Source organism: Elgaria multicarinata, chromosome 7, assembly GCF_023053635.1.
Source record: "Elgaria multicarinata webbii isolate HBS135686 ecotype San Diego chromosome 7, rElgMul1.1.pri, whole genome shotgun sequence".
Classification (NCBI taxonomy): Eukaryota; Metazoa; Chordata; class Lepidosauria; order Squamata; family Anguidae; genus Elgaria; species Elgaria multicarinata.
Genome location: NC_086177.1, coordinates 117,154,540 through 117,181,857, shown reverse-complemented (window position 1 = coordinate 117,181,857; position 27,318 = coordinate 117,154,540). Strand labels below are relative to the sequence as shown.

The 27,318-nt window shown below is 46.2% G+C and overlaps 1 protein-coding gene across 1 annotated transcript; it reads right to left on the bottom strand.

Moving 5' to 3' along the window:
* Positions 1-2,594: 2,594 nt before the first annotated feature.
* Positions 2,595-25,395, bottom strand: LOC134402028 (sialidase-like). The gene is made up of 13 exons (XM_063131396.1): positions 25,363-25,395; positions 13,786-13,839; positions 13,085-13,138; positions 12,269-12,466; positions 12,004-12,084; positions 11,762-11,827; positions 5,482-5,535; positions 5,149-5,211; positions 4,665-4,709; positions 3,849-4,046; positions 3,687-3,724; positions 3,171-3,208; positions 2,595-2,637 (listed from the first exon to the last, which is right to left on the bottom strand). Exons 1-13 carry the CDS (start codon positions 25,393-25,395, stop codon positions 2,627-2,629), a joined length of 933 nt encoding a protein of 310 aa, XP_062987466.1. The 3' UTR covers positions 2,595-2,626.
* Between the last annotated feature and the right edge of the window lie 1,923 nt (positions 25,396-27,318).

Genomic DNA, 27,318 nt, shown 5'->3' with positions numbered 1-27,318 from the left:
GGCAACCCAGGCCCAGCAGCACCAGTAGGAGCAGCACTGTGTAGTGGGGTGAGTGGGTGGGTGGGCAGGCCACTGGCTCACTTCACTGCCAGGGCTGGGCGGCTGGGCCTGGGCTGGGATAGTGCGGGTGCTGGGCGGCCATTCTTTGGGGGTGGGGGGTGGACAGGCCACCAGAAACCTTCGCTTCCAGCCCGGACTGGTGAGCCTATGCTGGTCCAGTGCTGGCACAGGGCGGCCATTCTTTGGTGGGTGGCGTTTGGCAGTCTGCCATCTCCTTTGGCTGGCTGGCCTGGATGGATGGGCCTGGGATGGGACGGCACAGGTTTCAGGGGGCCATTCCCCAAGGTTTGGGGTGAGTACATGGGTGGGCAGGCCACTGGCTCCTTTGGCTGCCCGGCCCTCACAGCTGGGCCTGAGCTGGGACAGTGTGGGTGCCGGGTGGCCTTTCGCCATGTGTTGGGGGTGGGCAGGCCACCGGCACCCTTTGCTGCCCAGAACAGATGGCTGGGCCTGGGCTGGGCCAGTGCGGGTGCTAGGTGGCCATTCTGTGGGTTTGGGGGTTTGGGGCAGGCCCCTGGCCCCCCACCCCCTGGAGAATGGCCACCTGGCACCCACACTGTCCCAGCCCAGGCCCAGCCGCCCTGGCTGGGCAGCAAAGAGAGCCGGTGGCTTGCCTACCCATACACCCACCCCAGCCCCTGGAGAATGGCCACCTGGCACCCGCACTGTCCCAGCCCAGGCCCAGCCACCAGGGATGGGCAGCGAAGGGAGCCGGCGGCCTGCACAAACCCCACCTAACGAAGAATGGCTGCCCTGCACCAGCGCTGAACCAGCACAGGCCCAGCTTTCCAGATTGCTCAGCAAAGGGTTCTGGTGGCCTGCCCACCCCACTCCCAGGGAATGGCTGCCCAGCACCTACACTGTCCCATCCCAGGCCCAGCCACCAGGGACGGGCAGCGAAGGGAGCCAGTGGCCTGCCTCTCCATACACCCATTCCCACGCCCTGGAGAATGGCCATCCGGGCCGGGCAGCGAAGGGTTCCGGCTGCCGGAACCCTTCGCTGCCCAGTCCGGATGGCTGGGCCTCGGCTGGGCCAGTGCGGGCACTGGGTGGCTGTTCTCTGTGGTGTGGGTGTGGGAGGGGGCTGGCGGCTTCCGTCGATGCCCAGCCCAGGCAGCTGGGCCTGGTCTGGGACAGCGGCAGCAGAGGCAGCCATCCTGCACCCCATCCTCAAGTCATCGTAAACCTAGGCCATCAGATATTATGCTGCGATTTTACTTTAACAGTCTCTCACAATCCCCTGGGAAGTCTGTGGCAGACTATTTGGGAGACTACGTCACCAGTCAGAGCATTGTACGTTTGGAGGTACCTTGAATGCCTTGCTGAGGGAACGGCTAGTCTGTGGCATCAATGGGGACAGGATGCAGAGGCGTTGACAGGCAGAATGCAAATTAGACTTTAAGAAAGCCCTGGAAATTCTGCAAGCCGTGGAGGCAGCAACTCAGAATGCTTTCGATTTGCTGTTTCTCTATATGCTGATAGTAGAAACTCAGGGGGGAGGTGTGCACTTTGGTTCACTTTAATTTCTGCTTTGACAAATGTGAGCCGGTCTTGAGCAAAAGCACAAAAGCTCAAAATTTTAATAAGAGACACTCGCCTAGTTACAACTAGGCCTGTGCAAGCCTCGGGCCGCAGGCCACAAAGCCCTGTTGTTGTTTATTCGTTCAGTCGCTTCCGACTCTTCGTGACTTCCTGGACCAGCCCACGCCAGAGCTTTCTGTCGGCTGACAGCCCTAGGCCTCCGTAAAGGAGAAACGGCCTACAAAGCATCCAGAGAGCTTCGGCTATGGGGCGGTATAAAAATGTAATAAATAAATAAAATAAATAAATAAATAAATAAAGGAGAAACAGCCTACAAATCGCTCAGAGAGCTTCGGCTATGGGGCAGTATATAAATTAAATAAAGAAATAAAGAAATAAAATAAATAAATACAACTCCCAGCATGCATTGCCTGGGGGGGCTGAACCTACCAGAGCCCAGAGACAGTTGGCACTCGTGTCCTTCCCACTGCCACTACCGTGATCGCCTGCTCACGGGCGTAGTGGCTCGCTCGTTGCTGCAATCTGCCGCCCCCACCATTGCCAGCCACTGCCTGAAGTGATCCAGCATACTCTGGTCCCCGGAGGAGTCCTCATGCTTTCCGCAGGCACCACGCAGACGCCTGCTTTGGATGTTGGGAGGAGCAGTCGTCTGTGGGGCGCCTGCAGAACACAAGAGGACTCCTCCAGGGACCAGAGTATGCTGGATCACTTCAGGCAGTGGGAGACCATGGTGGCGGGTGGCTGATTGCAGCAACGAGCGAGCCATTATGCCCGTGAGCAGGCGATCACGGCAGTGGCAGCAGGGAGGACACGAGTGTCCACTTCCCAGGCAATGCATGCTGTATATGTTGTATGTATTTTTCATTAAAAAATAAAAAAAGGAAAAAAGTAATGAGAGAGAGAGAGAGAGAGAGAGAGAGAGATGAAAAAGAAGGAAAGAAGAAATGAAAAAGGGAGAGAGAGAGAGAGAATGGAAGAGGAAATAGAAGAAAGGGAGGAAAAGAAGGCAGGAATGAGCATCTTTTCATTCTTTTCCTGCAAAAACAGAGACATTGGAGGAGTGAGTCCACGAGGTTTCTACAGGGTTTGCTCCATTGGAGCAACTCCCCATTCCAACCATTTCTCCCCACTATGCTTGTCTTCCCCATGCAGGGGATTCAGCCATAGGACTCCTCACCTGCAGCCGGAAGTCGTTTGGCCCAGCCACAGACTTGGGCCACCCCACTGACAACGAGGCCATGGGGCTGGGGGAGGTGTGCTTTGGATTTCCACGGGGGTCTCCGATCCCAGCACTGACCTGACCCAGGGATGCTTAGCTTCAGCTGGCGGCCTTCGTGAAGTGCCTTCAGGCCATGCCCTGAGCCGTATTCACCCTTCCCCAGGGATTCCCACAGCAGCCCTGTGAGGTGGATCAGAGTCCACAGGAGTCTTGTTCGGGCTTTCAAGCTGCCACTTACCTCTCTATATATACATGGCCAGGACAGGGGGCCACACCACAGAACCCCATCCCCACTGTGACATTTTCCCTCAACACATCTGAAATGCAGAAGCAAAAGAAAATTCCAAACCTTTTCTCGGCAGGCTCCTCATTTTTTGGCTTCCTCTTCTGAAAGTAAAAGTGTGAGAGAGGAAAGTTAGCAATGACTGCTGAGGGGCCTCCGTGGTTTTCTGTCTATTCGGACCCCCCTGGGAGGGGAGCCCAAGGGCCCAATGATCCCCCTTCCCAGGGGCTGACACAGCTTCCGCCTCCCTGTGTCCCCCAACCCTTTTGTGGGAGGGAGTTGGGTGGGTGCGGAAAAGAGCAGCAGCGTGGCATCTTGCTCCTTCAATAGCCCTGGACACACTTTGTCACCGTCCTGCTGCAGACAGTGCTGAAAACAGGGTCTCGCAGAAGGGGGCCACACAGTGGATTTCCCTCCCCCTCCCCATAAATGGCAGCCCGGGGGGGGCCCAGGGTCGGCCTCAAGTGCTTCCACCGATTCATGGGGTGAGTTTGGGAAGAGCCAAAGAGTGTTGTGAGCAGAGAGCACAGGGCTATTGATTGCTTTACTGCTTCCCCTTTGTAGCTCAAAGGGGCTCCTCACCTTTTTCTTGACACCTTCCTCCTGAGGTTCCCTTTGGTCTAAACAGAAGGAAATAATGAAATCAGGCAGGCATTTCCTGCTGTAGGACCAGTGTTCCCCCTCATTTGATGACTCTGGGGATGATGGAGGTGGGAAAGGAGATGTCAGAGAAGGTGATCTTACCTGAGCAGGTTGTTGTGCCGTTGTTTTCGTTGATGGCCCAGCTCTTGGTGGAGAAGATGGAAGGGACTGTTTCAGTGGAGGAGATGATGTTGCAGGTGAAGGACACGAGGATGCAGAAAGAGGAGAGGATGGAGAAGGAGAAGATGGTGGGGAACAAGACTCTGGTGATGACGGGGATTGGTTGGATGATCCCGAGTCCTGTGAATATACCAGTGCAGAAACTTCACTTTGGTCGATAGTATAATTGATCACTTCCCAACTTTCACCACTCAAGCTCCACTACCTGTATGTTCATTTGGCTTAGGGGCTGCCCTTGGGAAAGTCAGGGAACACATTTGGCCAACACATTCATCAATCCCCCGCCCCCCTGGAAATACCTCTGCTTCCTTCTGAACCATTATGACCAGAGAGAGGGGAGGAAACCCCCGCCCTCCCACCCACAGACCCCATAGCTTATGCAGGAGTACACATTTCCCCTATCCCACATTGTCAGACAGGTGACGTAGATGTCAGTGGCATAAAGGTTCTAATTCTCGACCCAAAAGCCTGATGAATCATGAAAACCTGCCACAAAATAGAGCAGCCAAAAACATCACTTTGCTAATTTCTGCTTCCTGCTCATCTCCAAACCACGGCCAGTTAGAGTTTAATTCTTCAATCTTGACTGTTTTATTGTATATTGCTGTAAATCTATTGTTATGCAAACCGCTTGGATCTTTTCATTGGAAAGCGGTATAAACATCTGCATAATAAATAAGAAATTAATATATTGTCTCCTCTCTTTAGCCAAACAGCCAGTAGAGAAGAGCCACTGACCTCACTTTCCTCCACCCAAGTCCCTTCAGACGATGTCCATTTATTCTGTGAAGCAAAGAAGAGCAACCATTAAATCCATAAGGTTTACATTCACATCCACCGTGAATTCACCACCCATTTTGATTTGCATCTTGAGGAAAAGCCCCCCCTCCCCGGGGAAAAAGGGGTCTCTGGGCTGCTGCTGGCACTAAGAAATGGAAGGAGGCACTTCTTCAGCCTCTGCCTTCGTCGGCTTCCTGCCACGCCACCCCTCCCCGCCCCTGCTCGTGGCACTGCGCGAGCTTCTTTGTGACCTGGTTGCACCCAAAGGAGCTGGGCCCAGTAGCAGAGGGTTGTCAGGGGAGAGTCCTCTGGACTCGCGGACCCAGTCTGACACCCGTAACATCCTACACTAGAACGCCCCCATTCAGGCCTTGCTCCTTGGCCCTTCGCTGACTCCCTCCTCCACCATCCACCAGCAATGTTAGAGCTGAAGAAGACTTACTTGCAAGGCTCTCAGGGCCGCTGCAACTGCCTGGGTTTGTTCACTGCTTGGGACAGATGTTTCCTGGAACAAGTCAGTCAACAGATCAATCCTGCATGAAATTTCCTAACCAAAGAGCCTGATTCATCATGCAAACTTTCCAGTTACACTTTTAGTGATCAACAGTGGGTTTTTTAATTGCATTCCAATGTAATACTATTACTCTGTCAACTGATCTGATAATTCTACTTGAAAGTGCTATACAAATCTGCATACTAAACATCCATAAAGAAATGAATCCCCCCTCCCTTTAACACCACCCTGCAGCAAACACAACCTGCGCTGGCCACTGACCTTGTTTCCCTCACAGGTTGCTTGCTGGGGAGGGGAGGAGACCGATGGTTGTGCCTAAAGGAAAGGGAAGAATAGGGAGTACAGTAAGCTACAGTGAATCCTCCTCTGATTTGACTTCCCCAATCTGATGCCCTCCCGATGTCCTGGATTACAACTGCCAGCAAGACCCAGGCGCCTGGAGAAAGCTGCAGTGCACATAAGGCGAAGCACCGAAAGACTCTAGTCGGGATTTGGTGGTTTCTCAGAGGGAGGGACAGTCCTGAGCATCCCCCTCTGCTGAGCTGGGCCTCCTTGTTCCCAGAACAGAGACCTGGAGTTATTCCGAGCGCTCTGCTCTGATGACAGGGGAGCTGAGAACCCTCCCAGGAGTTTGGTCCTTGGGGAGAGTCCCGCTCCCCTCTGGAAGTTACATTGGACCTGAAGAAGAGTTGCGTGCAGAGCTTCCATCATTAGGGGCCTCTGCTGATACACAGGGCTTCTCCTTACTGTGTGGCCTTGTCCTTGCCTGGCTCACATGCCCTTGGATGACCTCAGTGACCAGGCAGGTTGATGGGGAGAAGGCGCTCTCTCAGGTATCTTGGTCCCAAGTTATTTAAGGCTTTGTACACTAGTACACAAACCTTATACCTGGCCTGAATTGGTAGCCAGTGCAGTTCCCTCAGCATGGAGTTACATGCTGGAAGGCATCAGCTCTGGACAGCAACTGAGTTCCGGAGAAACTTTAAGGGCAGCTCCACATAGAGCACATTGCAGTAATCCAGTCTTGAGGTTACCTATGCCTGTACCACCGTGGCCAAGCTATCCCTGTCCAGGACAGGCTGTAGCTGGTGATCCAGCTGAAGCTGGTAAAAAGCACTCTGAGCCTGCAGCGACAGAGATGGACATAAGAGTACCCCCAAACGAGGAACTTGATCTCTCAGAGGGAGTGCAACCCCATCCAGTGTCTCCTGTTTGGCTGTTGCTTTTGAAAGAGGAACAGAGTCAGATTCTCTCTCTCTCTCTCTCCCTCTCTCTCTCTCTCTGTCTGTTTGTGTGTGTGTGTTTGTGTGTGTGTCAATATGTGTTTACGTTTCTAAATTACTTTCCAGTGTAATACTGTTAACTGATCTGATAACCTTAATGTCCATGTGCCTCAGTTCTCCCTTTCTGTGGTCTGCATTGATTGCTGTCGGGGATTCAAAGATTGTTCCGCCTCCAGGACCCCTTAGTTCCGCCTCTGTTGACCTGTCTTAACCTCAAAACTCAAGTTAGCCAACAGGCTCCACTACTCAGGCACAAATGTGAATTCTGGGGAAGACACTGAATCATCAACTCCAAAAATAAACTCAGTGCTGGGGTCAGAATGCAGCATTCCATGACTCTGCCACAGCTAGATGCCTGGGTGGTATTTATCCTAACCCCTGATACTGGTGTGAACTTAGTATGGCAAGCCTATCGGGATATATGTTCCACACTAGACTTTTTATTTTAACAACTGGTGTAAGTTTCAATAATAGAAAGGCAATACAGTGAGTATTATTTTAATATCATTTCACAGATAAAATCTCTCGGATAAGAGCCAATTTAGATGCCGTCGTTATAACAGAAGCTGAAGCCGAAGTGTCCAGCAACTCTGTGAGTAGGATTACACGGGATCAGTTTCACTTGGTGAGTACTGAGGATGTGGACAAGCTGCTTGGACGAGTAAGGAAGACAACTTGTCCTCTCGATCCTGTTGGGTTATTGTGCCAGAACTTTTCTCTCTCTGGAACTCTGTTTGTGCTCAGAAACAAACACACATCACGCAGGTCTTACACAGCAGAGCTGGTTTATTTCCTTCAGGCTTCTGTGCAGTTCAATTCAGATCAGTTCAGATCAGCACACTGAGGCATACACAGAGAGCAGTGATCATAGAGCAGTGATCAGTAAGCAGTGATCAGTTCCATTTTACACAAGTGAGAAACTATATACAGATCTACACAATTCTTATCTACATTACATACAGCTGTGATGAGGCTAACTTAGAATCTTGGCAAGGTTCCCAGAACAGCCTCTATCTCAAGGTAATTGCCCACAGATAGACTTTCTCTGTTTAACCCTGAGATAGCCATACACACACAATTTTAATGACTAAGCAAGTATTTCTTTTCATATACTTAACAGTCCTCCTCTTGCGCATGTTGTTTAAATTGTGTTACAATCTGAGACCCAGCTTTAAAAGCATCTCTTTGTGTTTTACCATTGAACGTTCCACCTGTCCTTCCTCATTTTGTTTTACTTTGAATACCCATTTACTGTTAATGGCTTTACGACCTTCAGGTAAAGGTACTAGCTCCCACGTTTCATTTTTTTTCCATTGCTCTGATTTCCTCTGACATTGCTTCATGCCAGCCCTGAGCTTCTGTAGGTTCCATCTTCTGAATTTCCTCAAATGAAGTAGGTTCATAGGCTATTAGTAAAGCTCTATGAGAAACCTGTTTGCTTTGGTATTCATCTGAATAACAAATTGGAGCTTTGCGTTCCCTTTCTGGTTGCTTTGGCATAGTTACAGGCACAGTTTCCTCCTTTACAGTTTCTTCCCCCTCCCTCTCTTGCTGAGATTGTTCAGGAATTTCTTCTGTTTCTACAGCTTTCTGTTCTACAGGCAAACTTACATACTGTTTTGTTTCCTGCATTTGTTCATGAAAAACTACATCTCTGCTCACAATTACACTTTTGTGATATGGAGACCACAAACGATAGCCTTTTGTTTGTGTATCATATCCCAACAGTTTACATTCCAAACCTCTTTGAGCTAGCTTTCCTGGTCTGTTTTCTTTCTGAACATGAGCAAAACATTTACTTCCAAAAACCCTTATATGTGACACTCTAGGTTTTCTTTTGTAAAACATTTCATATGGAGTTTTTTCATGTACAGAGTGGTAAAGCCTGTTTAACAAATAATTTGATGTGGACAAAGCTTCTGCCCAGAACAGATTAGACAATCCTGACTCTTTCAATAGAGCTCTTAACATGTTCTGCAAGGTTCTGTTTTTCCTTTCTGCAACTCCATTTTGAAATGGTGAATATGGAGCAGTAAGGTCATGTTGTATACCCTCATCACTGAGGAATTTTTTAAATTGGTTGCTAAGAAATTCACCTCCCCGGTCTGTTCTTAGATTAGCTATAGGTTCTTTAAATCTATTTTTACTCCACTTAACAAAGGCTTTGAACTTTCCAAAAGTTTCACTCTTCTGTTTTAACACATACACAAATCCAAATCTACTGTAATCATCAACAATAGACAAGAAAAATCTGTTTCCTCCTTGACTTGTCTCAAAAGGACCTGCAAGATCTGCATGTATTAATTCAAAAATTCTTTTTGTTGTTCTCTCACTATGTTTTGGAATGTTTGACTTATGACACTTGGTTTCACTGCATACATTACATTCTACATAGTTAGAACATGGTTTGATTTTCACCCCTTCACACAATTCTGGAATCTTAGAAATTGTTTTATAGTTAGCATGACCAAACCTTTTATGAGTTAAATGGATACACTCTTGGTGTGGTTTGCAATTGGCTATTGTTTTTGTTGTGACTTTGCTGGCTACAACTTCATTTTCTGTACAAGTATTAATCACATACAAAGATTCTTTCATTATTCCCTGCACACACACCTTGTTTCCCTGTTTTATAGTACAATTTTCTTCAGTAAAACAAACCTCATACCCCATTTCTGTTAACTGAAACACACTTAGAAGGTTTGTTTCTAATTCTGGTACATATAAAACACTTTGTAGTTCAACTCCCAGACAATCAAAATATACATTACCCACACCACAAATCTGGATTTTTGTTCCATTTGCAAGGGTAACACACTTTTGCTCTGAAGTAGAAGTTTCCAAGGTTACAAATGAAAGTTTGTCTTTTGCCATACTTATTGAAGCCCCAGAGTCCAAAAACCAAGGATTCATTGTCTCTTTGACTCTTGCTAGAAGACACTTCTTTGTTGATTCAGCTTCATTCATGTTGTTTTCTTCTCTCCACTTTGCTGTCGAGTGCTTTTTCTTCTTGTTGTTGTTGCAATCCCGCCGTAAATGTTCTGTGGAACCACAATTAAAGCATTTCCTTGCCTTTAATGCAGCCACCACATCAGAAGATTTATGGCTTTGTTGAAATTCAGCCACAGGAAGTTTAAGGCTCTGTTGTTTTGAAGCTTGTCTTCTTTCATAGGTTTCCAGTAGTTTTCCAGCTACATACTCGAGGGTTAAATTTTTCTCCTCTTGACTTTCCATCATGGTGACAACCGCGTCGTACGATGAATCAAGACTTGACAAAATCACATAGACTTGGTGTATAGTTGTAAACTCCATCCCTCGTGCCCTGAGTTGATTGAAGATTTCTCTCATGCTTTTCAAATGGTTTGACATAGACTCCCCTGGTTTCAGCTTCATTCCATACAGCTTCCGGGTTAGAATTATTTTACTGCCCGCTGTTTCTCTTTGATATACAGCTTGTAGCGCATTCCAGCACTCTTTTGATGTATTCAGAAACTGAATGAAGGAAATTTGAGAGTCTTCCACAGCTAATGCAATAACTGCCATTGCTTTTGCATCGTCCTTAAACCATTTAGCATTCTGTGGATCTGCTCTATCTGGTGGATCCTCTGTAACTACATACCACAGTTCAGCCTGAATCAGATACATTTGCATTTTGTAAGACCATAATGCATAGTTAGAGTCATGCAGCTTTTCCAACAATTGATGCAAACCAGACATATTAGCTCCTGCCATTTCCTCTGCTTTAGGAATTGGTATCTCACCGTCCTCCTGCTCAGAGTCCTCCTCAGAGTCAGCCGACTGAGATTTTTCCTCACTTTGCAGCACTGGCTTTAGCTTGATGTCTTCCTTCATCAACAGTTTTCTGTTTTAGCAGACTCCTGGTTCTGATACTGCACCGTTCCCATCAAGTTCTGGTTCTTCTGCCTGGATTAGGCTGGCATAGGCTGGTCTAGGCTAGACTTGACTGGACTGGGCCCATAACCTTTGTTGGGTTATTGTGCCAGAACTTTTCTCTCTCTGGAACTCTGTTTGTGCTCAGAAACAAACACACATCACGCAGGTCTTACACAGCAGAGCTGGTTTATTTCCTTCAGGCTTCTGTGCAGTTCAATTCAGATCAGTTCAGATCAGCACACTGAGGCATACACAGAGAGCAGTGATCATAGAGCAGTGATCAGTAAGCAGTGATCAGTTCCATTTTACACAAGTGAGAAACTATATACAAATCTACACAATTCTTATCTACATTACATACAGCTGTGATGAGGCTAACTTAGAATCTTGGCAAGGTTCCCAGAACAGCCTCTATCTCAAGGTAATTGCCCACAGATAGACTTTCTCTGTTTAACCCTGAGATAGCCATACACACACAATTTTAATGACTAAGCAAGTATTTCTTTTCATATACTTAACAGATCCCTGTCCTTTTGCGCTGGTCGCCCAGGGAGGAGATGCAGTTAGATTATATCTACAACATATTATTAATGCATCTCTCAGGGAAGGGAGTTTCCCACCATGTTAAAAGAAGCAGTGGTACGGCTGCTGGTATGGCCTGTTGATTCCTGTACTAATGTTGTTCCCAGCCTCGATGCAAAGGGAGAGGCGGGTAAGAAATAATAATAATAATAATAATAATAATAATAATAATAATAATAATAAATATTGTATTGGTTTTATATTCTTTTTTAACTAATTTCATGTATTATTTTGTGTCTGGTGTTGTTCCCTGCCTCGATCCAGAGGGAGAAGCGTGTAATAAATTATTATTATTATTAGTAGTAGTAGTAGTAGTAGTATTAATGAAGTCATGATGGTTTGTTAACAAATGCAGAGCATTGCGGAAGAAGCTGAAAAAACCAATGGGAAGAGCTCACTCTGTTCCTGAAAGCAGTGCACATAGTTCCATGTTAAAACTCCTATGAGCATACAATAAGGCAGTGCAATTGCGCAATAAAGGCCTCCCCTATAAGCACCCTATGTCTCTGAGGGGGTTCCTCTTGCCAAGGATGTCTCTTGTCTCAAAAGACCATAGGTGCCTTCATGCTTGCAAATGCCATGCATCCGAGTCTGTGGCCGCTGAGAATCATTCTGAATCTGTACCTACTGACTTGTTGTTTTTTAATTGCATGTTGCATGTAAAGTAAGGACATCTTCTAAGGTCCGAGTAAAAATCAGCTTCAGGCTTCTGGGATTTGGGACTTCCTACCTGATTTTTCCTCCCACCTCTACAAGAAAGTTCAGAATTTGGGGAGACTTACAGGCAAATTATGTTCCTGTGGTTCTGTCTCCTCCAACCGCCTCCGCTTCGCAGGGACACCCTGGGCCTGCAATAGAAAGGTTCACCAACAGGTCAACAACTAGCAGATCAAATCCAGGATGGCAGAGAACGAGTCAACATTTTAGGGGAGATACAGGGTGGGCAGAAGAGAGGCCACAGCGGGAGCACTGGCTAATTTCTCCTGAGGCACCTAGTGCACACCATGGTAATTGATCATCTCACCTCTTCATCAGTAAGGATTAGTGGGTCTCCTCTCCGTTTCCTCGACCCCCTTGATTTAATGTTGGGGAGGTTCCCTTCAGTCTAAAGAAAAGGAAATAATGAGATCAGGCAGGCAATCCGCATTCCCCTCGACTGTCCCTTCATGCTTTTTCGTATCTTCGTTCCTCTCCTCTCCTCTCCCTCTGAACAGCCTGTGTTCCCTCTCATTTAATGACTCTGGGGAAGATGGAGGTGGGAAAGGAGATGTCAGAGAAGGTGATCTTACCTGAGCAGGTTGTTGTGCCGTTGTTTTCGTTGATGGCCCAGCTCTTGGTGGAGAAGATGGAAGGGACTGTTTCAGTGGAGGAGATGATGTTGCAGGTGAAGGACACGAGGATGCAGAAAGAGGAGAGGATGGAGAAGGAGAAGATGGTGGGGAACAAGACTCTGGTGATGACGGTGATTGGTTGGATGATCCCGAGTCCTGTGAATATACCAGTGCAGAAACTTCACTTTGGTCGATAGTATAATTGATCACTTCCCAACTTTCACCACTCAAGCTCCACTACATTTATGTTCATTTGGCTTAGGGGCTGCCCTTGGGAAAGTCAGGGAACACATTTGGCCAACACATTCATCAATCCCCCGCCCCCCTGGAAATACCTCAGCTTCCTTCTGAGCCATTATGACCAGGGAGAGGGGAGGAAACCCCCGCCCTCCCACCCACAGACCCCATAGCTTATGCAGGAGTACACATTTGCCCCATCCCACATTGTCAGACAGGTGACGTAGATGTCAGTGGCATAAAGGTTCTAATTCTCGACCCAAAAGCCTGATGAATCATGAAAACCTGCCACAAAATAGAGCAACCAAAAACATCACTTTGCTAATTTCTGCTTCCTGCTCATCTCCAAACCACAGCCAGTTAGAGTTTCATTGTTCAATCATGATTGTTTTATTGTATATTGTTGTAAATCTATTATTATGCAAACCGCTTGGATCTTTTTATTGGAAAGCGGTATAAACATCTGCATAATAAACAAGAAATTAATATATTGTCTCCTCTCTTTAGCCAAACAGCCAGTAGAGAAGAGCCACTGACCTCAGTTTCCTCCACCACCGTGGCCCAAGTTCCTTCGGATGAAGTCCATTTATTCTGTGAAGCAAAGAAGAGCAACTATTAAATCCATAGGGTTTACATTCATATCCACCATGAATTCACCACCCATTTTGATTTGCATCTTGAGGAAAAGCCCCCCCTCCCCGGGGAAAAAGGGGTCTCTGGGCTGCTGCTGGCACTAAGAAATGGAAGGAGGCACTTCTTCAGCCTCTGCCTTCGTCGGCTGCCTGCCACGCCACCCCTCCCCGCCCCTGCTCGTGGCACTGCGCAAGCTTCTTTGTGACCTGGTTGCACCCAAAGGAGCTGGGCCCAGTGGCGGAGGGTTGTCAGGGGAGAGTCCTCTGGACTCCCGGACTCAGTCTGACACCCGTAACATCCTACACTAGAACGCCCCCATTCAGGCCTTGCTCCTTGGCCCTTCGCTGACTCCCTCCTCCACCATCCACCAGCAATGTTAGAGCTGAAGAAGACTTACTTGCAAGGCTCTCAGGGCTGCTGCAATGGCCTGGGTTTGCTCACTGCTTGGGACAGATGTTTCCTGGAACAAGTCAGTCAACAGATCAATCCTGCATGAAATTTCCTAACCAAAGAGCCTGATTCATCATGCAAACTTTCCAGTTATATGAATCCCCCCTCTCTTTAACACCACCCTGCAGCAAACACAACCTGCGCTGGCCACTGACCTTGTTTCCCAAGCAGGCTGCTTGCTGTGGAGGGGAGGAGATCGATGGTTGTGCCTGAAGGAAAGGGAAGAATAGGGAGTACAGTAAGCTACAGTGAATCCTCCTCTGATTTGACTTCCCCAATCTGATGCCCTCCCGATGTCCTGGATTACAACTGCCAGCAAGACCCAGGCGCCTGGAGAAAGCTGCATCGCACGTGAGCCGAAGCACCAAAAGACTCTAGTCGGGATTTGGTGGTTTCTCAGAGGGAGGGACAGTCCTGAGCCTCCCCCTCTGCTGAGCTGGGCCTCCTTGTTCCCAGAACAGAAACCTGGAGTTATTCCGAGCGCTCTGCTCTGATGACAGGGGAGCTGAGAACCCTCCCAGGAGTTTGGTCCTTGGGGAGAGTCCCGCTCCCCTCCGGAAGTTACATTGGACCTGAAGAAGAGTTGCGTGCAGAGCTTCCATCATTAGGGGCCTCTGCTGATACACAGGGCTTCTCCTTACTGGGTGGCCTTGTCCTTGCCTGGCTCGCATGCCCTTGGATGACCTCAGTGACAAGGCAGGTTGATGGGGAGAAGGCGCTCTCTCAGGTATCTTGGTCCCAAGTTATTTAAGGCTTTGTACACTAGTACACAAACCTTATACCTGGCCTGAATAGGTAGCCAGTGCAGTTCCCTCAGCATGGAGTTACATGCTGGAAGGCATCAGCTCTGGACAGCAGCTGAGTTCCGGAGAAACTTTAAGGGCAGCTCCACATAGAGCACATTGCAGTAATCCAGTCTTGAGGTTACCTATGCCTGTACCACCGTGGCCAAGCTATCCCTGTCCAGGACAGGCTGTAGCTGGCGATCCAGCTGAAGCTGGTAAAAAGCACTCTGAGCCTCCAGCAATAGAGATGGACATAAGAGTACCCCCAAATGAGGAACTTGATCTCTCAGAGGGAGTGCAACCCCATCCAGTGTCTCCTGTTTGGCTGTTGCTTCTGAAAGAGGCACAGAGTCAGTTTATGTCTCTTTCGTGTGTGTGTGTGTGTGTGTGTGTGTGTGTGTGTGAATATGCGTTTATGTTTTCTGTGTCTATGCACTGCATATTGTAAAAGGAGAAGGTTGTGTTTGTACTTGAGTTTTCTACCATGGAAGAGATTTCAGTCTTTTGATTGCAGGAAAGCAAAGAAGATGATTTCCATTCAAATATGTGGTGAAATATGTTTTTGCATTATTATTGTACATTATTGACTCTCTGTGTGTGTGTGTGTGTGTGTGTGTGCGCGCGTAGTGTGTGAGTGTTCAGTATTGGGGGCCGAGTAGGAGGCTGACTACCGACTGTTACTTTGGGGCTTAGCCTGGCCTTCAGCTGGCTTTGCTGTGTGGCTCTGAGGATATCCTCATTAGCAGGGGAAGCATCATTATTTTGTGGTGTGTGGCGCACACACACACACCCATCCCACTGTTCACTCATGATTCTCTGTCCTGGGACAAGAGAATGTGGGTGCAGAGAAGTGCGTTTGTGAGGCTACAATGTCCCCACACTGTCCTTTGTCTGTGCAATCTTAATGTTCATGTGCCTCAGTTCTCCCTTTCTGTGGTCTGCATTGATTGCTGTCGGGGATTCAAAGATTGTTCCGCCTCCAGGACCCCTTAGTTCCGCCTCTGTTGACCTGTCTTAACCTCAAAACTCAAGTTAGCCAACAGGCTCCACTACTCAGGCACAAATGTGAATTCTGGGGAAGACACTGAATCATCAACCCCAAAAATAAACTCAGTGCTGGGGTCAGAATGCAGCATTCCATGACTCTGCCACAGCTAGATGCCTGGGTGGTGTTTATCCTAACCCCTGATACTGGTGTGAACTTAGTATTGCAAGCCTATCGGGATATATGTTCCACACTAGACTTTTTATTTTAACAACTGGTGTAAGTTTCAATAATAGAAAGGCAATACTGTGAGTATTATTTTACTATCATTTCACAGATAAAATCTCTTGGATAAGAGCCAATTTAGATGCCGTCGTTATAACAGAAGCTGAAGCCGAAGTGTCCAGCAACTCTGTGAGTAGGATTACACAGGATCAGTTCCAGTTGGTGAGCACTGAGGATGTGGACAAGCTGCTTGGACGAGTAAAGAAGACCACTTGTCCTCTCGATCCCTGTCCTTTTGCGCTGGTCGCCCAGGGAGGAGATGCAGTTAGATTATATCTACAACTTATTATTAATGCATCTCTCAGGGAGGGGAGTTTCCCACCATGTTTAAAAGAAGCAGTGGTATGGCCGCTTTAAAAAAAACACTCCCTGGACCTTAATAATTACAGACTGGTATTAAACCTCCAATTCTGGGCAAGGTGATTGAGAGGGCAGTTGCCTTCCAAATCCAAGCAGTTTTGGATGATACAGATTTTCTAGACCCATTTCAAACCGGCTTTAGAGTGGGATATGGAGTTGAGACCGCTATGGTCGCCTTAGTGGATGATCTCCGCCTGAGTATTGACAGGGGGAGTATGTCCCTGCTGGTACTTCTGGACCTTTTAGTGGCTTCCAATACCATTGACCATTGTATCCTTCTGGAACGCCTGAGGGGTTTAGGGATCGAGGGCCCTGTGCTCCAATGGTTCCGGTCCTACCTCTCAGGTAGATTCCAGATGGTGATGCTTGGGGTAGTTGCTCCTCAGAAAAGGAGCTATTGTCTGGCGTACCACAAGGTGCCATCCTAACCCCAAGGCTGTTTAACATCTACATGAAACCGCTGACTGAGATCATCCAGAGGCATGGGGTGGGGTGTTCTCAGTATGCTGATGACACCCAAATATATTTCTCTATGCCTTCAATAACAGCATCAGCTAAGGATAGTGTGTCTCCTCTGAATGAATGCTTGGAGGTGGTAATGGGCTGGATGAGGAAAAGCAAACTGAAGCTGAATCCAGACAAAACAGAGGTGCTTGCTGTCAAGGGCTCTGACCGAAAGGTCCGAGTAAAAATCAGCTTCAGGCTTCTGGGATTTGGGACTTCCTACCTGATTTTTCCTCCCACCTCTACAAGAAAGTTCAGAATTTGGGTAGACTTACAGGCAAATTATGTTCCTGTGGTTCTTTCTCCTCTAAACGCCTCCGCTTCGCAGGGACACCCTGGGTCTGCAATAGAAAGGTTCAGCAACAGGTCAACAACTGGCAGATCAAATCCACGTGTCAACATTTTAGGGGAGATACAGGGTGGGCAGAATGGAAGAGCACTGGCCAATTTCTCCCCCTGCGGGAGCATTGGCCAATTTCTCCTCAGGCACCTAGTGCACACCATGGTAATTGATCACCTTACCTCTTCCTCTGTTAATGGCTCTCCTCTGCGCTTCCTTGACTCCCTGGATTTTATGAAAGGGAGGTTCCCTTCAGTCTAAAGAGAAGGAAATAATGAGATCAGGCAGGCAGTCCGCATTCCCCTCGACTGTCCCTTCATGCTATTTCCTATCTTCGTTCCTCCATCTCTATCACCGCCCCCTCCCCACCAGTCTGCAGATCCATGCAACCTTATTTACTTCGCATCAATTTTTCTAAACTTGCCTTTTTGGTCTTCGCTCCTGACCTGGGGCCAGTCATCCACCCTGTCCAACTAACCTACTTCAGGGGCTGGTCTGAGACTCAATTAGAAAGTTGGAGGGGATGGAGAGAACCATCTATGCCTCAACAAGATATTTGGAAGAAAGACTGAGGCCTTAGCTAGACCTAAGGTTTATCCCGGGATCGTCCCGGGGTCATCCCTGTTCATGTCAATGACGCAGAGGGGATCCCGGGAGCAGGCAGGGACGACTCCGGGATGATCCTGAGATAAACCTTAGGTCTAACTAAGGCCTGAATGTGAATGTAGTAAATAAATGTGGAAAATAAGATATAGACATTTTTAACCTTATTTGGAGGATTCATTGGCCATCTTTCTCTTATTGGTCAAATGGCCAACTCTTCAGCTACATGTTTGTAAAACTGGAATTCAAACTGAAAACAAGAATGGACTACTCAACACAGTCCACTTGTGTCCTCGAGAAATGGGAGAGGGGGAGGTAGATCATGGTTTGCCTGGGGGAGACTGGCCCATTTCCAGTGGACCACCTAGGGCCTGGCTGTGCTTCTGACTCCTGCAATTCTGACTGGATTCACAGGGCCCAGGGATGAACAGATTTTGTCCAATCTTTCTGCCTACATTTTGTGGATGGTCAGGGCCGGATCTACACTACTGCTTTAAAGCACTTTATAACAGTTTTATAGCACTTTAAAGCAGTTAAAGCGCTGTATAACTGTTATAAAGCGCTTTAAAGTAGGGGTGTGCATGGACCCCCCCCCCGATCCGCTTCTCTTCCAGATCCGGAACTTCCGGATTCTGGTCTGCTTCGCTCCGCCTATAGTCCGCTCCGGTTTGCTGCGAAGCTCCGGATCCGGATCGGAGCTCCGCTTCCCCCCCCTTAGGCTTGCATTGAAATCCAAAAAACCCTACAACTTTTTTTCTGTTAAAGTTAGAAACCTCAAATTCGGCACCATGACACCTCATGCACGTATACACACGCATGCCAAGACTCAAGCCAATCCAAGCCTCCCCTGATTTGGGGGCAATTTTTGAAAATCGGACACCCCATTTTCAGACATGGACTGTTCTCCGACATTTTGACAGATAAAAACTTGGAAGCAGGCACATCCGCATTCATGGCAAGTTTCAAGCAGATTCCATCATCCCCTGATTTTGCGGGTGGGGCTTTAACCTCCAACGCAGCACCCCTAACCCCAATTCAAACACCCCTTTCAATATCTCCGTCAATTTTCATGTTAGAAACCTCAAGTTAGGCACCATGACACCTCATGCATGTATACACACGCATGCCACGATTCAAGCCAATCCAAGCCTGCCCTGATTTTGGGGGAATTTTTGAAAATCGGACACCCCAGTATCTCTAGGATTTAAAGCTGCAGACAGCTCAATGGGGCCATTTCAAAGGAAATCCCAACACGCCATGAACTGGGGAGTAGATATACCTAAATATGAATCTTCTTCCACACTTGAAAAATTTATCTGGAACTTCAAAAAGTCTAAGTGAGAGCAGGAAGGACTTATCCCATGAGTCAAAGCAAGACACACACAAACCATCCCTGCGAGGCGGGCAGGGGAGGAGGGAGGGAAGGCAGGCAGGTAGCAGACATTTCTGGAGGCACAAGGAAGTGCGGCAAGGGTGGCTTGTTTCTTTCTAAGCCAGCAGTAACGCATTGCAAACCAACCCTGCGAGGCGGGCGCAAGGAGTGAGCAAAGGATGGCTTGTTTCTTTCTAAGCCAGCAGTAACGCATTGCAAACCATCCCTGCGAGGCAGTCACAGAGGAGGAGGACAGGCAGGCAGAGAGCCAGGCAGAGATATGCCATAGATCTAGTATGGGGGAATCAGTCCCGGCAGATGCCCCACCACAGCAGCACCCCGGGGGGAAGGCAGGCAGCAGACATTTCTGGGGGCACAAGGAAGTGAGCCAAGGATAGTTTCAAAGCCAGTAATGCAAACCATCCCTGTGAGGCGGGAGCAGCACAGAGAGATGCCTTTTCTTTTGCATCCCATAACTAGGAGGCTAGGAGGATAAGAGTAAAGCTTTGTGATCCTTGCTTCAGAGTTGATTGACTCACTGTGATCACAGCCATTATTAAACAACAATAGTAACGTTAATAATAGCAGTACTAATTAATATTAATAGCAACAACAACAACAACAACAACAACAACAATAAGGAGTTGAACCACAATGAAAGCCTGCCTGACTTCACTGAAGAGGAAAAGCCAGGAGAGCTTGGGCTATGGGGTGTAAATATAAAATGGAATAAATAAATAAACAAAGGAGGGGTGGAATTAAAAGCAGCAGTGTTGCTGAATAAACAACAAGAAGATTTTTTTTAAAAAAGGCTATGTCTGTCTTTTACCAGTAAGAGGAAAGTGGACGTGCCCAGGGGGAGTGGAATATGCCAATTTTTGACTGGCCCTAAGTAAGTACCAGTCTTAAGAAGCTACCTGTCACTTCAACTCATGACAGGCATTAGCTTCAGTCTCTCCACTGGGCTACTCTTTGGAGGGCTCTGATGACACTCCAGGGTGGAAGAGTGTGTGCACTGGGCACGTCCACATGCCCTAGGGGACCTCATCCCCTTGCACCACATCTATTCAGTTGTTCACCAAGGTTAGGGTGGGTAACAGTGCTGCGCTTCCTATCTGTTATTTAAAATGGCGGGCAGATCGCTCTGCAAAAAGAGAAGCGCTTCTCCTATGGCCGCTTCTCTTCGCCATGCTTCTAAGGGTCCCTGGTTCGCTTCTACTCCGCCTCTGGGCAAGGCGGAGCAGGCCAATTCGCTTCTGATTCTCCGATTCTAAGGGGAGAGGAGCACATCCCTACTTTAAAGCAGGAGTGTAGATCCTGCCCAGGTGTCTTTTGTTCCGTTATCCATTCACTGAAAGAACTACAAGAATTTCATCCCATTTGTACTAATACACATTAGCATAGATCTAATTATGGGCACCAGTACGGCCCGTTCGTGGAAGTGCGGTTTAGCGCCAATCCCCCTGAAAATTAAAAAAGAAAAAAGTTCATGGAATCCACGTGGTTTTAAAAAGTTAGTCCTCTGTGGAATTCGCAGGTCAGTTTCCTAGAAATCCCAACTCATTTGATTCTCCTTCATTCCTGGCTGGGCCTTCCTGCGGCCCATTGGGACAGTTTGGCTCGGTTCACATCAATGAGTTTCAGCTGAATTTTCAAAAGGTCCTGAATTATGCACACTTGATTTCTAAATTGACAAGACGTCAGTCAACCACGGGGCTTCTAATAGAACACAAAAGGGGGCCACACAGTAATGAACTGAAGCCACACCTGTTTGGGACTTCTCCATCTGCAGGTACCAGAATCAAGCGTGACCCAGGTCCTGCTCTACTTTTTGAAATGAACAATAGTGAATTAGAACCCTGCTACATGTGTGGGGTCTTCCTCTATTGATTCTGTGGCTAAGACCAAGTTCCTTAGTGGGCATCCCATAACTCCCTTCCAGTCAGACATCACCAACCCATGAAATAAAGGTGACTAGTACAGCGTCCCTAGTACAGCTGTGAGGGAAATGAAATAGCGAGACTATCCCAACTCAATTACGGCACTATTAATATGTTGACAGCCCACCTTTCATAGAATCATAGAATAGCAGAGTTGGATGGGGCCTACAAGGTCATCAAGTCCAACCCCCTGCTCAATGCAGGAATCCTGCATTGATACATTTCTTCATTCTTTCCTGAAGAGAACGCTATTTTGCCCACATTTTCCCATAGGATTGCATTGGCCGAAGAAACACCTATAACTTCTTTGTTTTTAAAGCTAGATCCCTGAAACTTACTGTGCTTAGAAATTAATCATTTGGAGTTATTTGTGTCAATTTCCAGAAGTTTTCATTTTACGCTTTGCTTGTAATTGTTTTTTATTGAATGGGTAAAAGCTGGAGGGGGGAACCTTTTTTCCCCAGCAGTGATAGACAGGTTCATCTCGCAATCGTGATAAGTTATCAGCCCATGCATAGCATCCTCCAATCCCAACGTTGGGGAGGGGATACTGAGTAACTTTTCTTTGTTTGTTTTTTGTAGGACTTTTGTCACTTTTGAGTGCATTGGTGAAGCAGTAGCCTGAGCAAACTCACACAACCTCACGTTGCTGCAGTAAAGGAAACCACACCTATGTTTTAAATAATATACAAAGTAAAATAAAAGATAGGCAACACAGCACTGCAAGGTACCCACAATAACCTTGGCGGACAACTGGATAGCAGTGGTGCAAATGGATGATGGCCTGTATAGCATGTGGACGTGCCCAGTGCCCACTGCCCTTGAGGAACATCAGAACCCTCCAAAGGGGAAGCAGTGGAAACCAATGAGTTGCACGAGTTCATGTGTGATGTGGTTCCTCAAAGGCAGGCACCTAGACAGGACCAGCCGCTGTTTCCTCCAGGACACTGGGCACGTCCGCTCCAATACTGGTAATAGTCAAACAGCCTTTTTGTTCTATAGTAATAATAGTTGTGATGATGATGATGATGATGATGATGATGATTTGATAATGGCTATGTAGTCAATCAACTCTGAAGCAAGGAGCACAAGGCTTTACTGTTGTCCTGCTAGCCTCCTATTATTTATGGGATGAAAAGGCATCTCTCTGTGCTGTTCCCGCCTCACAGGGCCGGTTTGTGTTTCTGCCTTTGAATGGCCTGGAAAACTATCCCTGGCTCACTGACTTGTACCTGCAGAGTTGTCTGCTGCTGCCTCTCCTCCTCTGTGCCCGCCTCAGAGGGCCGGTTTGTGCGCGTCTTGCTTTGACTCAGGGCAATTGTCCTTCTTTGTTTTTACAATTATTGGCAGGGCATACCCTGGAGTGTGTGAATTGTGGCGGAGCCTGAAAGGATCGTCTATTCAACGGCATCTCTGTTTGATGTGTGTGCATTGCAGCGTCTTGAAAAACAATGTGTTATAACATTTTGGAATGAGTGGATGGCATGAAAGAAATGCACTTTTTAGAAGTATTGCGACCCAAGCGGGGCAACGCAAGGTCTGAGTTGTTTATCCCATGAACAGTACGCTGTACGCTCACCCAGTTTAATAATTTTCTATCTTAAAGTTCCCTGTGTTAATTTTTAACGTGGTTAATCTGAGAGGAAGATTCTGATTTAGGTTTAACTTTAAAAATTCACCAAAAATCAGGGCATGATTTTATTTCTTTCAAAGTGGCCATGACTAAGGACCTATGTGGAAGCTCTCATGGTGACCAGTTGCATGTGTGTATCTGGAAAAATGATGGCGATAACTGCATTTCTGTAAATCAGGGAATCTTTTAAATATTCCCCAAAAATGAGGGCTCAATCTAATTTCCTTCAAAGTGGCCATGACTAAGGATCTATTTAGAAGCTCTCCTGGTTCCCAGTTGCATGTGTGTTTCTGGAAAAATGATGGAGATAACTGCATTTCTGTAAATGGGGGGATCTTTTAAATATTCCCCAAAAATCAGGGCACGATGTGATTTTCTTCAAAATGGTCATGACTAAGGATCTATTTAGAAGCTATCATGGTGCCCATTTTGATGTTTCTAACTTGAAAAATGGTGTGGATGTATGCAGTTTTGTACACTGGGGTTATAGTTGACGGTTAAAATGTTAAAAATTCCCTAAAACTCAGGGCATCATCGGATTTCCTTCAAAATGGGCATGACTAAGGATCTATTTAGAAGCTCTCCTGGTGCCCATTTTCATGTTTCTAACTTGAAATTAGAATGTAAGCCTATGCGGCAGGGTCTTGCTATTTATTGTTTTACTCTGTACAGCACCATGTACATTGATGGTGCTATATAAATAAATAATGGAATGTAAGGATAATGGAACTCAAATATATATGTGGTGGGACTGTGGGAAAATAAAGAAATTTTGGGACAGGTTCTTTAAAGGAATTGGGAGAAAATACTGCTAATATATATATAACTGCCACTATTAAATACTTTTTATCAAAGAAAATAAAGAGATAAAAGAAAAACCATTTATTGGATTATGCTGACAGCTGCAAGGCAATTAAGAGCAAGTAACTACAAAACAGCAAAGATGCTAACAGTAGATATATGGAAAAGGAAAATTTGGGAAATAGCAATTACTGGAAAATGGACACAGAAATTACCATTACAAAGAGGAATAAAACAAAAATATAACTTTAAGAGAGATTGGCAAAAATATGTAGAAAATATGAAGAAAGAAATGAACAGAACAACTCTGGCAGAGGCCTATAGGACACTCTGTGACTCCTGAAAAGAAGTAATGTTAGTAAATAAATATCAATACAATAAAGGAAGAGATAAACAGAAGTGATATAACATCCCAGAAAAAGAAATGGGACAATTTATGAGAAATGTACTAGGCTGGAGGGAGGGAGGGAACAGGCTAAAACGGCTAAAAGATAAAACCTGAAATGGAAAGTAATTATGCTTATAACTTTGGGTGGTAAAAAGGTTACTGTATAATGCACATTCATTTATTTATGAACATTTGTTTATATCTATACTGGAAAAATAAATAAAATTATTTTCCAAAAAAAAAATAAAAATAAAATCCAATGCCTGTGGGAGAAGCAAAGCCCCGATTCCCTGCTGGCCCTCTCTCTCCAGGGCCACCAGCTGACACTTCCCAAGATGGGACCCTAAATTGTTGTTACGATATGAGACAGAAGATGAACAAGAAAAAGACGGTATGACAAAATGGGCACAAAATATTGGGCATAATATCTTAATGGAAGAATGGGGAAATGTGTGGAGAAAGGGTTTAAGATTTGCACGATGTGCAAATCTTAAAGAGAATTTTTATAAGATGATGTACAGATGGCATATGTCACCTGTAAAATTAGCTGAAATGTTTATAGGGGCTTCAAGTAAATGTTGGAAATGTAAAAAAGACAAAGGAACCTTTTATCATCTTTGGTGGACTTGTAAAAAAGCCAAGACTCAAATACACCCCTTAATCCAAAAAATATTAAAGACAAACATAGAAATGAAACCAGAAGCTTTCTAACAAATAAAAGAGAAGGGGGGAATGTTGTTTTTGTATATGGTGACGGCAGCAAGATTGCTATTCACACAGAACTGGAAAAATGAAATAACACCAACAATGAATGAATGGATGTTGAAGATGTTGGAACTTGCAGAGATGGAAAAACTTACAGCAATAATGAGAGAAAGGTCAACAGCTATGTTTATGTTGGAATGGAAACCTTTGATAGAATATTTGAAAGAGACTGAGAAAAAGGATGTATTTGTTTGTGGATTTTAGTATTAAGGTGGGGAAAGTAAGGAAAGTGTTGGAAAATCACAGGCTGAACCAGTGACTAGCAGTAGTAGCAGCGGCTCTCAGTTTAGGACGCAGCAAAGACCAATGAGGCAAAGGATTCCTTGTAAGTTAAAAGTAAATCCTTTACTGACACTTGTAATAATTTAGTTATGGCAGCACATATACAAATACTCACAGACGGTCAATCAATACAGCATACATCAAGTTGGGGTAAGATGAGGGAATAACAAACATGCAAAACACAGCTACTTCTATAGGCAGACCTGTACACTGATGCAATCACTAATTGATTAATTACTGAAAACACATTCCCCACAATAATTCAATAACTCAATAAGTGTCCAGCTGAAATGTTGACCTTTAAGTGATTATGTTCTGCTGACTCCTCACTTCTTCCAGGTCCTCAGGTAATTGTAAAAACAGTGGAAAAATAAAAACCAGGATCCAATCCAGGATCCAACAGAAAGAAGCATGACTCTGTGAATCCAATGTAGGAGATTTAGATAAATTATAAGATTATAAGAAAAATTGAATTGGATCTATAAAGGGTAATGAAGAAATTAATCCGCATTTTTGGCATGAACAGGGCAACATAAAAATATATACTTTAACCTCACCCTTACGTGTTTTTAGTGTAATTGTAGTTGTGATATGCATACCCTTGTTTGTATGCACCATGTGTGATGTTTGCTTGGATGTTGTTGGGGGAAAATAAAAAACTTAAACCACCAAGATGGGACCCTTCTTACCTTGTGCCGCGCTGGGTTGTTGTTGCTGCTCATTGTGGACAGCGGTGGGTGGAAGACAGTGTGGGGAGGGGGAAGGGGGTCGGCTCTCTGGGATGGGGGGAGGGGAGGGAAGGGAAGGGAAGGCTAAACTATTAAACTATGAAGTCCTCAACTATTAACCTATTAAAATATTAAACTTTAACTTTAGAATTAGTAAGAAAAATGAACAATAAATACTGCTAGCGCTAAACAACCACACTCCCACGCCAATCCGCCACACTGCTCTCAAGAAACCAACGGTCTCTCGGGGTTGGAATCCTGCGTCACCACGGCTGCTAGAACTCCGGCATTGTGGAGAATCCGGCTCTGGACTGGATGGGATTGTGATATAGGCAGTGAACACCATGGGCAACCACAGGGGGGTGAAGGGGGCCTTCTTCCCCACCCCCACTCCCCCAGGAGCCATAATCGTAGCTGTCTATACGTCTTCTTTGCCCTGCAGTGGCTGTGCAGTGGTGCTGCATTGATTATTCAACGCAGTCACCGACATCACAAGCACAGCAACCCTTCGCAACAGCAGTAATCGGTGATCATTTATTCAGCACTGCTAAGATGATGGTGTTCATATCTGCAGGAGTCCCTATGCAGACCTGAATGAATGGAATTCAGCTGCCTGATGAGTGAGTCCAGGAACTGCTGTCTGAGGGTGACACTTCATTCAGCTGATGACGTGCATCCGGAAGCCCACGTTTCTTATGCTATACAACACTTGTTACTCTTTCAGGGGGCCCAAGACTCCTTGCGACAGGAATCTGGTTGATCATGAGCCTGTACCTTCCCTTTCATACAATTTTACGACTTTTTACTTATTTACATTTTCAAATTCTGAGTTATTTATAATTAAACACTTGTCATTTGCATTTCATCATAAGACCTCTTACATTGTCTTAAGACAGATGGCTTGGTCTTGTCAGAATCAGCTGTTTCCAACCAATCCAGGGGAATAGGTCTATAGCCAGCTGGATTTTCTCTTCTCCCCCCATTTTATATATGGGGACCAATATTGCCCCCTCCACTCTGTTGGGACTTTTCAGGAACACTTCAGTATAAATAAAGTGTGATGCCAGTACTGGTGCCCACCATTCAACAACGACCTTTAATTAATGCGGGGGGGGGGGGGGATACGCTGGGCTGCGTTGCTTTTCACTGGCACAATGAGTGGCTTAATTCCATCACAGACGGCCATTGGCCAGCAATGGAGGGAGTAAGTCAGTCCATTCAAAATCCTTGGACTGTTGCCCCCATAAGTCCTCCCACGTTGTTCGTGTAACACCGCAGTTCAGTTCTTGTGAGGAATGACCCTCCCTATCAGTCACCGCCTGATAGTGAGATCACGAGCAATGCTCCTGCTGACTCTATCCAGCCTTCCTTAATAAAAGCCGCCTCCTCATATTTTATCAGTTTATAAATCATTATTACTTATGTCTAAAAGCGGGCAGGGATATTTACTTGATTGGCATTCTGAACCAGCTTAAACCACTTCCAAAGTTTTCTTTTATATTGCATATAGTTTTATGAAGTATTTCCTTGCACAGAATCCACTACATGCGCTCTGAACACTCAGACAAGGTGTTAACTTCCCCACTAATGCCATGAATGTCTCCAGGATTGCAGAAAGAACGACGTCTTCCCTCACTGCTATTAAGGCCGGACATTTCAGCTGAGATTCCAACGTCTTTTCAAGGGGCATTGAGGCAGTGTGGTGTAGCGGCTAGAGTGTTGGGCTGGGACTCAGGAGATCTGGTTTCCCCACTCGGGCATGAAACTCACAGGCTAAGTTTGGGCCAGTCCCTGACTCTCAGCCTGACCTACCTCACAGGGTTGTAGTGAGGATAAAATGGAGAGGAGGAGGAGGACTATGTGAGCTGCCTTGGGTTCTTTGCAAGAGGAAGAAAAGTGGAATAATAGTAATAATAA